The 16,182-nt window shown below is 42.8% G+C and overlaps 2 protein-coding genes across 2 annotated transcripts in view; one reads left to right on the top strand and one right to left on the bottom strand.

The window, feature by feature from the left end:
- Nucleotides 1-14,601, bottom strand: part of LOC149284311 (general transcription factor IIE subunit 2) — a 34,093-nt gene extending 19,492 nt beyond the window's left edge. Inside the window, exon 1 of the mRNA XM_089496915.1 lies at nucleotides 14,445-14,601. Within this exon, the coding sequence (XP_089353041.1) occupies nucleotides 14,445-14,601 (157 nt within the window). The remainder of the gene's footprint in view (nucleotides 1-14,444) is intronic.
- Nucleotides 9,623-9,913, top strand: LOC149284312 (small integral membrane protein 18-like). Its single transcript, XM_089496851.1, has one exon. The coding sequence runs from the start codon at nucleotides 9,623-9,625 to the stop codon at nucleotides 9,911-9,913; it is 291 nt and encodes a 96-aa protein (XP_089352977.1).
- Nucleotides 14,602-16,182: the final 1,581 nt, after the last annotated feature.

The raw sequence follows: 16,182 nt of genomic DNA, 5'->3' as shown, positions 1-16,182 counted from the left end.
GAGCAGAGACTGGAATTTTTTGTAGTAGGAGCCCGGGAGGCCATCCGGGCCCGGTGCTTTAGAGGGCTTAAGAGAAGTTAAGGCAGACCGGACTTCCTCTTCCGTGAAGGGGCCACTCAGCGAGTCGACCTGACCCGGGGAAAGGGTCGGTAGGGGGAGGGAGTCCAGAAAACGGAGCAGGGGACCTTGATCATGCATGTTGTCTGGAGCCTTGTTGCCATCATATAGGGTTTGGTAGTACTGAGCGAATTGATTGGCAATGTCCGCAGGGTGGACCCAGGTGTTCTGGTGAGAGTCCACAATTTTGGGGATATTCTGCGACTTCCTCTGCGCCCGCAGCCTCCGGGCCAGCATGGCATCAGGCTTGTTGGCCCTTTCAAAAAACTTCTGATTGGTGGCATTGAGGGAGTGCAGAACCTGTCTACTGTGAAGGAGGTTAATTTCCCCCCGCAGCTGAATGATATCGTGAAGAATACTACTGTCCAAGGAGTGTTTATGACGTGATTCCAGATCTTGCAGCTTGGAAGTAAGAGAGTCCAGAGTTTCCCGGTAGAGACGCTTGCGGCGAGCTGCAATACGAAGAAAAGAGCCTCTAATAAACGCCTTGTGGGTCTGCCAAACAAGGAGCGGGTCAGTATCAGGGGTTTCATTATGGTAAAAAAAGTCCTCTAAGTCTCTATTCAGCTCCTCCAGCACTAGGGGGTCAGTGAGCAGAAATTCGTCGAGTCTCCATAGTCCCCGCGACTTTGGTGCGCTAGACAGGTGAAGAGTGCATTCCACGGCACCGTGGTCAGACCACGTGATAGGGTGAATAACGGAGGAGACCACGGAGTGAGCCGACTGTTGCCCCAGGAAAATATAGTCTATCCTAGAGTAGGACTGGTGAGGGTGTGAATAGAAGGTAAAATCCAGGGTTTTCGGATGGAGAAGCCTCCAGGCATCCACCAAGGCAGCTGTCTTCACGAACTCCTTGAGGTATTTGGAATTAGGAGGGGGATGTAGCAAGGGCGAGGGACCCCGCCTGTCCAGAAAAGCATCCCACAGCGTGTTGAAGTCACCTCCTACTATAACACGGTGATTGCGGTGCGAAAGCAGGAGATCCGTGATGTGCGCGTAGAAAGAGGTAGCCACTGTGGAGGGAGCATAAACGTTGAGGATGACCGTTGGCTGGGAGTGCAGGAGACCAGTCACCAGGAGGTATCTGCCCCACTTGTCAGCAGTCACTTTCTGAAGCTGGAAGCCCAAGGAGGAGCGGAGAAATATGCTGACCCCATTCTTCTTCAGAGTTGGGTGAGGGGCGTGAAAGTGTGCACTGTAATGTTTGCTCCAATACGACGGGATATACGAGGCTCGAAGATGCGTTTCCTGGAGTAAGACAATATCACCTCGGTGTCGCTGGTAGTAGGTCATGGCCAGGCGCCTCTTCCGGGGGGAATTCAGCCCCTTGACGTCACTCGCCATTCAGATAAGTAGGTAAGTAGCTGAGAGGCCATGTGGCAGCCATGAGACGGAAGGTAACCTGGAGCGCCCGAGGAGAAGAAAGAAGAGAGAAAGAAAACAAGGGAGAAGTAAGGAAAGACAGGGAGAAGAAGAGAAAAAAAAAATTAAAAAAAATAAAAAAAAGGGGTAAAGAGGGACAAGGAGAGGGGACAAAAAACGCAATACACATATTGGATACAGCATACGGGGTAGGAGCTGCCAGAGAACCCTACAGGACGGAATGAAGGGCAGGTAGGGCAGCCTGGAGTAAGGCAATCTGACCGGCGAGTCACCACACTGACTCGGCGTCCGAGACACAGTCTCAGGTGTCAGATCAAGTGACCAATAAAGGTCTCGAGGGGGAACTGGCATGGCAAATCACCAAGGTGGGACCTCCAGCCCTAATAAAGGAGGCGATACCTCTAACCAACAAATGAAAAGTGGAGTAGCGGCGGCACGGCGAGAATCCGGAAAAACGACCGGTGTAAACATGCACAAAACAAAGGAGCATAATAAAATGAGGAATGAGTTGAAGAAAGTGTCATGGCGGGCCCGGCGCCAGCCAAGTGTACATAAGTAAATCATAACGGAAAACCAAAACAAAGGCTTAAACATATATGCAAAAAAAAAAATAAAAAAAATAAAAAAATAAAAAATTGTAGTGCTCTGCAGAAAATGGAGAAAACACGTCTGCCACCTAGTGGTAAGGTATGGAATACCATGCCAGCAGGGCAAACGGCATCCGAAAAGCAGATCGCGGGAGTCGGAAAAACTATAGAAGGTTCTAAAATAAACCCACTCTAGCCATCAGCTTAAAATCTCGACAGCGCCAAGGGGAGTGATCCTAAAATAGCAAATGAAAAGGGGAAGTAGTGGCGGCACGGCGAGATTACGGCAAAACGGCCGGTAGAAACGTGCCTAAAACATATGGGCGAAAGAAAATGAGGAGCGGGTGTAAGAAAGTGTCATGGCGGGCCCGGCGCCAGCCAATTGTGTATAACGAAAGCATAACGGAAAACCAAAATAAAGGCTCAAACATGTATGGAAAACAAAAAAAACAAAAAAAGAAAATAAAAATAAAAGTCAGTATGGTGAACTTAGCCGACACAGGCAGCACGGAGGGCCCCAAACAAAACGACCACAAGGTAAGTCCGAGGGGTCGGGGCGGACGAGACCTAGCACAAGGAGTCCAAACGGCGGGGAGCCCCCGGCGACGAGGCCGAAGAACGAGCTACCGGGGTGTGAAGGCGTCCAGGGAGCCGAGGCATCCGGAAGCGCCGAGGGGCGACCGGCGACGGGCAGCAGGGGCTGGAACACATCACTGAGGACCGGACACCCGGGAAGTCGAAGCGGACACGTCCGTTCGCCGGGGTGGCAGGGGTGCAACGAAGACCATACACGGTGGAGCCGTGCAGGCAGCAGGAAACGTCGTAGCCGAGATCAGTCAGCCACGCGGGCAGCATCAGGAGCCGGCAAGTCACGCCTAAGCGGTGCCGGGGGAACGTCAAACCACTCACCCGCCCGATGGGGACCCGGATCTTGTCGGTTCCTCCGCCGGCCGGCGGCGATGGCAGGCAGGCCCAAGTCATGGAGCAGAGACTCAGCATCGGAGAGCGACTTGACCGTGCGCGACACATCACCCCGGACGACCTGGAGGGCAAACGGGAACCTCCAACGGTAGGGAACGCCGTGCGATCGGAGGTGATCCGTGAGAGGTTTAAGGGCCTTCCGACGGAGCAGGGTCCTGGGGGCGACGTCCGAGTAGACCTGGACCTCACAGTTATCAATCCGCAGGGTGGTGGTACGTGCAGCTTTGATCAGGCCCTCTTTATGAGAAAAGTCCCTGAGTTTGACGACGATGTCCCGCGGTCGTTCACCCGGTTTAGGCTTAGGGCGCAGGGCCCGATGGGCCCGGTCCACAGGGACCTCACCAGCAGGTACGTGAGGGAGCAGTTGGGTGAAGACCTGGGCCAGAATGACCGGCATATCCTGCAGGGTCTCCGGAATGCCCCGCAAGCGAAAATTGGCTCTCCTCGATCTGTTCTCGAGGTCCTCCTGTGCATCTTGCAGAGAGAGAACCTCTTGTTGCAGAGCGGCCACGTCGGATTCCATTCGGCGTTGGTCCCTCTGGATATCAGTCTGCGTGCGTTCAAGGGCGTCTGTCCGGGATCCGATTTCGGCAACATCTCTCGTCAACACCCGGAGTTCGTTGTGGATGTGATCCATGAGGTCCTGCTTAACGGAAAGGACGAGGTCCTTCAATTCGTCGACATCCCGCTTCGTGCATGGCGCCACAGGCACCGCAGTAGAAGGGCCCACAGGCTCCATGAGGGAAAGCGCGGGAAGATCCGGAGCGGAGGATTTTCGGTGAAAAATCGCAGGTACCGTTTTCCGTTTTGCGGGTTTTCGGGTACTGCCTGGCATGCCGAGACACCGAGCCACCTGATGGAGCAGGTAAGGTAGAGGTAAACGCTGAAATTAGGGCGAAATACAGGGCATCACGGAGGAGTGAAGTGACTACGCGTCCATCTTGAAGACCGGCCAGCCACGCCCCCGTGTCTGTTTATTCTGGCCAGGTAGACAACACCAGGGAAAGAGGTTGGTTTCAGCTGGGTAGTCTTTTCTCATATTTACTAAAATCCTAAGAATTAAATATATTGTATTTTCATTATCAATTAGTTTGAATATAAGATAATGCTCTGAAAAAACCTTGCCTTAAATGTGACCTCAAACAGGAGGTCGGACTATAAGACTAAGATCCAGATGCCCCGCAGCTCTGCAGGAGACCTGGATCCTCCTCTCTGGCAGCCGGTGGACAGCTTCTATGACAGAGCGCTGGCATGACATGACCTTCCGGTGCTCCGCCATAGAAGCCCCGGTGGGAGTGGTGGGCAGAAGCAGAGGTTGTCCTTGCACATCGCGCAGACGTCCATTGGCTACGCCTCCACTAGACACCAGGCAGTCTGGAGCATGGGGGCAAGTCTGGGGATGCATTGATAAGTCAAGGGGGGGGGGGGGTTTGGAAAATAAAAGTAAATAAAAACAAGAAATGCTGCTGTACATGTAACGCAACAGGGATGACAACGTATAAAGTGTCAGTAAGGTGGAAGAGTACCCATGGGTAAATATGCCCCTATGAGCAAATTTAATGTTCTCAGTTACCAAGATTTTACATCACCCATGCTGAAATAATATAACTTGCGTTACTTAACCCTTTGAATCCCTTTGCTGGGCCAATTTCCATCTATAGTTAGATTTAGGAGACGACAAACTTATAAACCGCTTTTTTAGGCCAAATTAAGCTATTCGTAGATACATGTTTTAAGACAAAAACAAAAATTAAATACACAAAGCTAATCTATTAATTGGATAAAAATATATTATTATTATTATTATTATTATCTTTTATTTATATAGCGCCAACAGTTTACGCAGCGCTTAATACAATACATAAATTCAAGGGATATGACAAGACAAGAATTGACAGACTAAGACAAACCGATACATTTGGTGGAGAGAGCCCTGCTCGCAAGCTTACAATCTATGCAAATTTTTATTTAAAATAAACAAGAAATTCATTTTTCTCAATCAATTTTTTTTTATTATATATGACAAAATAGTTTACATGTGAACATTTATTAGTAAAACTTTTTTTTTTTTTTTTTTTTATAGGCATTAACACCTAGTTTGAGAAATATTGTGTTTGGGTTTTTGTTCCTTTAAAATATAGCTTTTATTATTATGTCAGTAAAATGATAAGGCGATTAGAGAAATGCCTTTGTGATAAGTGTTGTGTGCACAGAGTACAATGACACGTTAATGTAAATTTTAAGTTTTTTATTCGGCTGTTTGTTTTTAGCACCCATTTTTTTTATTATTTTAAATAAAATAAAAATTTGCATTATTTTTTTTAATCCTATTAATTGATTAGCTTTATGTATTTATATATTTTTCTAGGGTGTTTTTTGTCTTAAAACATGTATCTACGAATAGCTTCATTTGGCCTAAAAAAAAAATAAAAAGCAGTATGTAAATTTGTCGTCTCCTAAATCTAACAAATAGCAAAATTATGGAAATTGGCCCAGCAAAGGCACTCAAAGGGTTAACGCAAGAAATACTGTTGCAGCATGGGTGATGAAAAATCTTGGTAACATTAAATTTGCTCATAGGGGCATATGTTCCCATATCTGCTCCGTAAAGTATGGTGGACTACTATGGGTACTCTTCCACCCTACTGACACTTTATATGTCGTGGCAACAGCTTGGGGATCAACTAGGTTGTAGTCCTGTGACACCGCAAGAGGCATCTAACAGGATGAGAAGCTATATTGCAATATCTGCTAACATTTCTTTGCTTGGCATGCTAAAATGCACAGTATTTTATGTAAGTGAACGGCTTTAAAGTCCTCAAACAAAAGAAAACCATTTAAACTAGTTTAGACGCTGCCAAAGGAGGGTATATCTATATTTTTGAAGGTTCATTTGTAAACCTTTGATTCAATACGTCATGAAACTAGGAAGCGTCCCCCTTTCTAGCAGCTTCCCCTGTGGAGCGATCAGTGTTTCGGGTGGAGGGGAGGGATGGTAATAGAGCACGGAGCACAGACGGCTGGCTGCATTCCCTCCTATCCAATGGGAGCGGAGCTCCGTCTCAACAGAACTGTGCTGAGCAATCGAGTGCGAACGGCAAGCGCAGACCCCGGCAGCTCGGCACACGACAAGGTAGGTGAATCCATCACATATCTGTGTCTCATCAATCGTGTACACAAGAAGGCAGGGACAATGGCAACCTCAACAGCCTGTTAACATGCATGTGCTAAAGGGGCAAATGCATGTGTCAAATTAGCTGATGGGGGGGGTCACACGCAACATGGTCTCTCCCTTTTTCTTTCCTCTGTGGCAGGGCTCACGCCCCACTCACATGTTAAATCGGTAATATTAGGCATGTTAGCGCAGAAAGGGTTAAATACAGATGCATACAAAACAGCTAATCGTGTCTGCTATCAGCCTCGGTGAGAAGCGTGGAGGGATTCCGCTATTCCTGTATCAGTTTGCTCTTTTATTCGGTATCCATATGTTGTTCTGGATACAACACATAGTAAATAGTCCAGTTTGCTGTAATACCCTGCCAAGTAAATAGCAATCAACATTAAAAAACAAAAACAGAATGCCAGCTAAACAGAGGTGGGAAGATTGTATATCGCAGCCTATCACTATTAGATGACGTACAAAAACTGCTTGGTCATTATTTTAACCTTACATGACATTTTTTGTACGCCAGACAATCTGAAATCCAGACTATGTTCAAAATTTCAAAAACCTGGTTGCACTCTGGGGCCGTTTCTCAAGTCCACCCGGGTGCAAGGCATGCGTAAAGGAGCATCTGAATAATCCCAAAATCAAAGAAATAATAAATGCTGCTCCTACAACAGATAAATTAAGTGGGTCGGGGTATATGCTTGAAACTAAGTTATCTGAATGCCATTCTGACAATGAACTGCCCGTTCATTGTCAGAATGGCATTCAGATAACTTGGCTTCAAGCATATAACCCCATTACGCCGTAGCACATTGGCATACCCATGGACTTTCATGACGCGGAGTACCCAGTGCTTGGTGAATACCAGATGTAAGGCCCACACATTCTGAAAACCAGCTGGCCATTTATAGCGAGATGCCCAAGCATGAGTTTAGTTCTTTATAGCTCCAGGAATTCATAAACCACTATTATGCCACCCGTGTACTGTATAAAACATATGAAGTCAGAAAACACCATTAGATTGCTTGATCAGCAGGTCCATGCGCATGTTCTCGGAACACATCAGCAGAATAATTTTTCACTCTGGCTACTACACTCAGGTAATTAATAGGAAACCAATCCGTAGGAGAATGGCCAAGTAAATCATTGATTTAAAGAGCCAGATATGTAGCTTTCTATATTGTCTAATTTTAGGGACCACATTGGTTCATATGCCAGAACTGGACAGTAGGAAGTCCATCCAGTAAATCACAACAGCAATAGCCATAATATACATTAAAAGGTTAAAAAAAATAAATATTATTTTTAGAATCATTTCTGCTGGTATCGATGGCATTGATGATTTACAAAGTCTTTTACATCACGCATGGGGTATGACAGAAATTGCCATCATAGGAGTATGTATAAACTATGTATACAAGTCGGTAAATTCTCCTTACCCAAGCTGGTAAACTGCTCTTATGTCATAATCTTACCCCATATATAATTCTTAAGGCGTGCAAGCATAGGAGAACGATAACAAGTAATGGCCTTGAGGTACTGGACCAAACGTTAATACAATATGCTGAGAGATGTTGATAAATTATTAAGGGTCCTGTCAGATCCTGGGAGATAATGTAAAGATCAGGTACTGAGCTCAGCAAGACAATATAAAAGACGCCAAACTAAAAAAGCTTCAAAGTTCCTTCACAAGAAAAAAAATCCACAACATGCTTGGTTTAATCACAATTAATGCAGACATAAGCTAACTGAACAAATGTACTAACGAATTCTAGTACCAAGGGACAAGTCATCCACGCCTGTGGGCAAATAAGGTGGTCCTTATCTCTACTTCCGACCTAGATTAAATATTTAAAAGGCATTTATTGGATACAAAACGCTAATTGCTGTATTCTTAGTAAAAATCTTGTAGACAGGGACTTTTCTTATGTTTTAATTAGAAAAAGTGGATAGCATCTTATAACAATCAGACTTAATTAAATATAAGAAGAAAAAAAAACAAAGGGTCATATTTCTAACGTTTTCCTATTTGTACATTCTAAAATCACACATGTCCCTTTAATGTGTCTAAAGGTTGTCCTGGACCTGCCCAGAGCAATTCATGCACAGATTGAAATATGTGCCCTCTAGAATAGGCCTGTGTCTTGCACCGAGGTTACTCGCCGAGGTGATGGTCAAGGACGGTAGGACATTCCAGATAATGTCAGGCACAGGCAGCTCTCCCGCTTTCACAGTACTACATATGATACTAATCCAGTAGAACATCAGAAGGAGTCTCCTGTTCTCTGGACCCAGAGCTTCCAGGTAGACATCAAGCAAAGTGCAAAGGCACAGGAGAGCTAAATGACCCAATAACAAAACTCAGCATTTCACCAGTTAAAAGTTCAACTCTTGCACCACTATAGTTCCAAGGCTGCGTGTTGCACACAGCCATGAAGCTGGAAGCGGTGGAAGAGTTTCAGGATGGTGGATCCCAAAATACAGCGAAGCTGCGAGGAAAGTTATTGTTCCAACTGCTCCTATAGATTACGAAGGTCCAACTGGCGAGCTTGTACAATCCTCTATAAGGTTTAGTTAAATCAGTGAGATTAAAGTCTCCTCACCAAGTGAGTATTATACGCTACCTGTCTTACAGGAGACATCTGCCAGTGTTGGACACTTCATAACAGTAAATAAAGTGTTAACAAAAATAAATATACTGTATATCAAGTTCTAACATGGAACATGCACAACGATCATAACTTTAGGATGTAAAATATAAATAATTTGCGTCAATGAAGCAAACCTAACTTCATATCACTGATTAGTATAACACTAGATCTGAACAGAATACAGATTTCATATAATTAGAATTTGGTGAAACTTTTTTTTTCATCCAGGCAAACGTCCAAATAAATGTAGGATGACAATCAAGAAATCAAGTTGAACTGAATACATATTTATCCAGATTTCAGCACTGTTTCTGTTTGCAGTGGAAACCAAAATTACAGAAAGCTGTGTGAGGTGTTTTCACAAGTATGGACATTCTCAGAACATTTGCCCTTCATTCATGTATTAGAACACTAGCATGTTATGGAGATACAGCACACGATTCGATAAGAGGGTGTGGGAAATCTATTGATCAGTCTCCAACACAATACAAAAGCCTCAGGAAAGCATCTTAAAAAAGGACATGAACCCTATGGTCCAGCTAACCCTATGTGTCCATCATATGTCTCCAAAAGCAAGGTTTATATTCAAATATATGGTGGGTAAACTTTTATTTGGAGGCGTAATAGCAAGGGGATATGACTCTACTAATGTATATCAAATCAACCTAGTTTAGTTATTTGAAATATAAATAAATAAAACTTCTGTTGCAGTTACTCTAGGAACCTTTACAAGGATGGCGTCTAACGGCTCTTGGGCAAACGAGACAAGCTTGATCCAACAGCAGCTTGGCTTCCAAGTACAAAGGATCTATCCCTTCCATGATGGTTGGAATACTGCTTGCTTCGTTATTCTCGTGCTGTTCATCCTGACTGTGCTGTCTCTGGTATTGCTGGCATTTCTCTACGAGATGTTGGACTGTTGCTGTTGTACCAAGCATAAGACAGTCAAGGACCTGGAGGACGAGCCAAATCCTGTCAGAGCTCTAATGAGCAGTATGAGGAAACGGAAGACCGAAGTGGTATAAAGCCATCTGTTTGAAAGCTGGGGGAGTCATGGTCCTCCACGCTTCTAAAAGGACAATCTATGAGCAGAGTTCATGTCTTCTCTGCATATGGGCGCCATGTTCTTTGTATTTAACTGGTTGTCTGTTGCTGAAAGAAAAACACCATCCTACTTGACCTCACTAGTTACTCTTCCTATTTATTTTGCAAGCTAAGGTAGGGGAATAGGATGTTTCAATTTGCTACAACAAGTATTCAGAGCCTGTTTTCTGCAGATATTTTATATTTAAGTATCTCATGCCTGCCCTACTGACAAAATCCTGCATTACTGGGTTGAAAGAAAACCTAGAGAAGTATTTAGTACCAGGCTTAACACTTTAAATAAAACTTTGCTGTCAATTACTTTGCTTCCTTTAGAAGAGTAACTCACATCTTGGGTCTGTATCTATTCCAGATACCAATCAGGTTATACATCTACAAAATGTATAGTTGCTACTTTGTACATCCAGTCTTCAAGACGGTGAAGAAAATATATTACACTTAACTTTGAGTGTAGGTTACCAGGACGGGCAACAATGAATTCATGAACAGGTCATTAATGTTTTCAATGTCAATAAAAGAAAGCACATTGTGTTGAGTGGGCATTTGCCCCATGTTATTTTTGAGTGTCATATCCAAGCTTGGATAGAACTTTGCTCTAGAGCTGCTTTTTATAAACACAGCTGTATGGGTTCAACTTCTATAAGTGAAGTGTTCTCCGAACATGCATGGCATCATTTTACCGATGGTTGTTTCACTGATGTATGCAATGAGATCCTGAAAAACCTGCCATGATGGAGAAGTCATGACACAATAAAAAGGTAGCAATATATATGTATAGACCAGTAGATTATTTATAGAGACCCAACATTTTTTTGGAAAAGCTAATCTAAAGGGGGTTTTGGTGAATGTTTATAAAAAATATGCAACATCCCCATATGCCACTAGATTGTAATCTCACTTGAATAGTCAGATTCTGTCTTATTTCAGTTACACTCAAGCCAAAAGAGGACTGATTGGAGAATGGTGACCCAAGAAAGTCAGTTATCTCTCCACTTTGTGAAGAAACTCATAAAAGTCTACAATAAAATAATCCGAACACATAATTGCCAATTATCCCTATGAGGCCAAAAACCCTTTCACTGTACAATAAACCACAATTCTAGAAGCATTGTGGCATATATCAAACAGAGCCGCCCAGACTACACTAAGACACTGTCGGCTTAAAGTGAAGGTACGCATATCCTCAATGCAGAGGAAATAAGAAGCAGATTCGGAAAGATCACATCCTGAATTTCTACAATATTAATATACTGATTCAATTATAAATTTATGAAAAAGGAAGAAACAGCTGCTGGCACGGAAGGCTTTTTATATCCGGAGTACAATTTCATGGAAGTTTAAGACATGCATGCAAAAATATTACCATTTAAAAGAATATTTGTTATGAGGTTACACTTCCCCTTTTATTCCATGCTTCCTGCTTTAGACAAACTCCATTTCTCAGCAACGTAGGAGCTGTTAATCCAAAGCAACCAAAGGGCTCATGGCTTTAAAGTGAACCTCATATTATATATATATATATATATATATATATTGTGCCAGTGCCTGGGGATTTCCAATATAGATGCTAGGGAGCTGCGTGCATATTGTGCTCATACAGATTGCCTTCGGTTCAATCCCAGAAAATGGTAGGTGTGACTGAGATAATTGGGGGGAAATGTGAGATTTAAAATGATGGGTTCTCCTATACAATACCCAATTGGCTAAGCACAACGTATATATGAAATGTTACCTCTACAAAAGGTGAAAACATTTTTATTTATTTTTTATTGACAGGCGCACTTTAATCCACAGAAGACTAAGGCAAATACGCTCTTCAAATAGTGGTATCACTGGTACGTTCAATAACCAGAGACAAACACCACTCAACACTTCACTTTGGTTGGGCAGATTGCAGTAAAGGGAAGGCAAAAAATTTAAATTGCAACAATTTCACAGCGCTCTCATCGAGCAGGCATTACACTGTAAGCAACTTACTGCTGTAACAGTAGGAATAGTTTTCCTACAAGTCAGAACGGACCAGCAGTAAGGACTCCTGAACAGGAAAGAGAATATGTAGGGTCTGTGCCGGCCCTTATGGATTTTAGGACAATTGTCTTAGTTCTATTTCTTTTTTAATAGATGTATTGCAAGAAGTGCTACGTAAATTGTTGGAGCTACATAAATAAAATAATATATATTATATGTATTGCTGCTAATAATGATTGTGTATATCTGTTTCACAAATAATTTGTGTGGGGACACAAAACACAGAAAAGGGGAAGCATGATATGAAAACAAAATACTGCAAATATTGTCCCAATTATAGTCTGCACCCTTATAGTTTGGTGCCATTTAAAAAATAAAAATACACATTAGTAAAATGGCAAAACAGTATTTTATTTAAATGAACAGGAACACATTTTTTTAAAAACATTTTCACTATGCAGTTAGACCTGCTCACAGAAATATGGAAAACCATTTTGTAGTTGTAAATACAGAGGGGGAAAGGACAGGTAGATATATTAACACCATATTTTGGAATAACAACCCCTGCTCTTAAAATAGATTAGGAGAGTATACATCAAAATGCGGTCCTGTACAAAAATGCACATGATTGACTGACAGAAACATAGTAGCTCTTTCAAGACCCTCATTGAAACCATTTACCCCCTTTTGGAGAAAGAAAAAAAAAAAAGATCTCAGAATATTGTATTCTGGGAAAACAAATATAAAAAAATACCGCTAACATACAATGAAGTAAATTGAAAGCACTAGGAGTGTGACACAGAGAAGATGAAAGGTTCTATGGGCCACCATAATGAAGGGCACAAAATGAGAAGGTGCCCTTGATGCCACCTTTCCTCCCTCTAGGAGGGGGCATCATGATGGGAGAAGGAATCAAATAAGAGATGGTGAATAAAAAGGGGAAAATTAAAGCACCAACTGTATCATCTACTCAGTCCTCAGTGAGGCAGGTGGGTTTAACTCTGCATTTAATCCCTTTCATGATGATCATACTGAAGAACCCAAGGATGCCTCCTGTCATTGTAGTAAAGTTGAATGGATGATTCTTTATTCTAGTCCTTATTTTTAGTCTTATTCATGATGCATCCTGAAACTCAGGGTCCATCAAAAATCTTTAAAAAAAATCTATCATGTACGGGACTACCATAAAGTGATAAAGAATGGTTTCTGCGATTGCTACCTCCATTTTTGATGCCACTTTCGGGGTCACATCCTGTTTGTGATGTGCCCTCCAACTAAGCGTGCATCACGAAAGGGGGGTAGCTATTTTAAGACGTCATAATTCATGATCATACCTAGGAACTCGCCGGGTTTTACCCGGAGATTGCCGGGTGAAGCACCGCTTCTCCGGGTCAAGACCCGAATCCTCCGGGTCGCGGAGTCTTGACACGCCCCGCTCCCGCCCATTTTCCCTTTAAATGGGGGTGCTTCCCGCTGACGCCAAGGGGGACCTCCCGCTGATGACAGTAGACAGTCCTGGCCACGTCCCACAAGGGAAGCCCAGAAGTTCCCAGGTATGTTCATGATACACCTTAGAGACATCTTTAATTAGGAGGGGGTGTTAAAAAAGCTATAAAGTATGAGGCTACAATAAAATACTTTATAATCTAAGGGGACATCATGAATAAAGACGGCAACCTTAAAATCAAGTATGAGGCTACAATGTTATAGTCTTTTTAAGGTCCCCCTTTAATTCATGTTGCAACATAGGGTTAAAGGGTGCATAATGGATTTAGGGGGCACCATAAAAGGCTATAAAACATGGGGCTATAATACTTTATTGCCTTTTTAAGGTCCCCCTTTAGTTCATGATGCACCCTCTGACTAAGGACACATTATGAATTAAGGCAGGAACCTTAAAACATCTATCAAGTATGAGGCTACAATGCATTGTAGTCTTTTAAAGTCATCCTTTAATTCATGTTGCACCTTAGAGTGTGCATCAGGAATTTGGGGGCCATGCAAAGGCTATGAAGTATTGTAGGCTTTCTAAGGTCCCCCTCAGTTCACACTGCACCTTCTAACCAAGGGTCTTTTTTTTTCTAATTTAAAGGTAGAAGGCTCCCACCTCCTTACCAGCTGTGTAGATGCATAGACAGGACCAGGAAGTAGAAGTTGCGTCTAGCACAGCACAGGGGGGGGGGGAAACTAATTTTCTCATGTTAACGGGGGGAACCGCATTACTGACGGACCACGCTACCAGAAGTTTTATCACTCTGGGCTTCTTTGACAGCACATGAGAGGTATATATCTAAACCTTGATTACAGGCCGTGCTCCTAATTTAAAGATTTAAGTTAAGGGGAAAAAGCGCGGCCTACGATCAGGACAATACAGTACATCGAAAAAGCTTGGGTATTTAGAATAGGCAGTCGGGCATATATATATATATATATATATATATATATATATATAAATAACACATACACACAACTTGATAAACTGACCTGTGCTCTGCTTGGATCCAGATGTTCCTCCCAGGTCAAGTTTGGCCTTCTTTTTCTTTGAAGACTCAGAGGAACTAGAAGAGCGTTTTTCTACAGTTGGGTTGCTGAGAGCTCGCTTTTTAAAGAGCTCCCGGTCTCTCAGGAGAGCGGGATCCATCTTGTGCTACACGGTGCAAGAAGGGAAAAGAAAAGTAAATTCCATATTATTTCATATTTCCATTTTCCTTAGCGCATTGCTGTTAGAATTGCCTTCTAAAATTTCGACCACTACCAAAAAAAATTCACATTGCTTATCAATGACATGACAGCAACTAGATAAAAAAATCCAAAACAATTTACACAAAGTATAAGATTCAGAAGTAGAAAAACAGAGGCCAGAGCACTAAAGCGGACAAATATACAACTTATTTCCAAAGCGCGCTTTTGAGTATCGGCAATACCCAGCCCTTACATTGAAAAACAAATCCAGAATAACTGAAGGAAAAATAAATTAAAATGTTTATAGAAATAACAAAGTCTTGCATTGTTCACGATTACGATTTCTCATTAACAAATCCTTTAGGCAAGACGAGGACACTAAGGGCCTGCCTACATTAAAATGGTCAAAAGCCGCCATAGAACCGAGTGAAGTTTATAAAACACAACGCATGGAATTTCATGGTCAAATTCTAATGACCGAGTGATCCGTTATTTACATGATGTAAACATTAGTGTACATTTAAGCTTAACATGCTTTAGATTTTCAGGCTGAACGACCTAATACGTGGAAATAAATGACAGAAATTCTCTTCAATGAAGAATCTTTCATTAAGGGTCAGTTGGGCCAAGATTAACCCAGATTTCTTAATTGATTTAAAAGGCCAGCTTGGAACATATATAACAGGAAGTTAAAGCGAAGCCAATTCCAGTGGGATCCCTTAAATCGCCTACTTATGTAGATAGTTATGAGCTAACAACAAAAAACAAATATGTTAACACTTTAACGATGGTTTACAAGCCAAGGATATAGCGTTACACCGTTATCTCTTCATATCACGCCATCTACAATATATTTGGGGGCGGAGCTGCTTATAAAATAATAGTTACCGTATTTGTTTGAGATTTTTAGGGGGGTGATATTGCTCCACAGACTCTGGGGAGCTCCAGCCCACATGTATACACACTGTAGGCTACCTAAACGAAAGTGAGCCTCTCGTCGCTTCGGGGAACCTGTCCACCGGTAACGAACGACTTGTAAATGGATGAGACGTCACGCTGAGTCGTTGTAGCAATCGCAGTAAAAGGAAAAGCACGCAGAACAGCACCACGAGAGACGAGTGAAACGAGCACACACATCGACCAATCAGGGATCGAGGATTTTTATTTTTTTTCCTCTACGCTACGTCAGTTCCGACAAAAGTCATGGTACATTTAATCGGTTTAATAAAGTTATGAGAGGAAAAGGGGAGGAGCAACGATGGGATAGAAAACGCACAATCCGTATTCCCAATGTAGCCCATGGCAACCGCCGCAGCATTATGACGCAGCAAGAGGAGGCTTAAATGGTCCACACGGTTTTTTTTTTATGGCGCGCGTGCGCATTGCACTGGTAAAGTGTATGAATAAGGTGCATATAAAGATATGTGGTGTACTATCATGTACATGAATTGTCCTGTCTAGTAGATCTTGATTTATTTCCACATCAGTTATACATTGAAACATGTATTCACGGCCATGTTTTGTTTTTTTCCAGGCATAT

This window comes from Sceloporus occidentalis, unplaced genomic scaffold (assembly GCF_023333645.1).
Source record: "Sceloporus occidentalis isolate IW3139 unplaced genomic scaffold, rSceOcc1.0.p SCAF_95, whole genome shotgun sequence".
Taxonomy (NCBI): Eukaryota; Metazoa; Chordata; class Lepidosauria; order Squamata; family Phrynosomatidae; genus Sceloporus; species Sceloporus occidentalis.
Note: the sequence above shows the minus strand (reverse complement) of the source record. Positions and strands in the feature narration are given on the sequence as shown.

What these genes read in the sequence shown, in the direction of transcription:
- LOC149284312 (XM_089496851.1), top strand. Translation starts at nt 9,623, where the DNA reads ATGGCGTCTAACGGCTCTTGGGCAAACGAGACAAGCTTGATCCAACAG.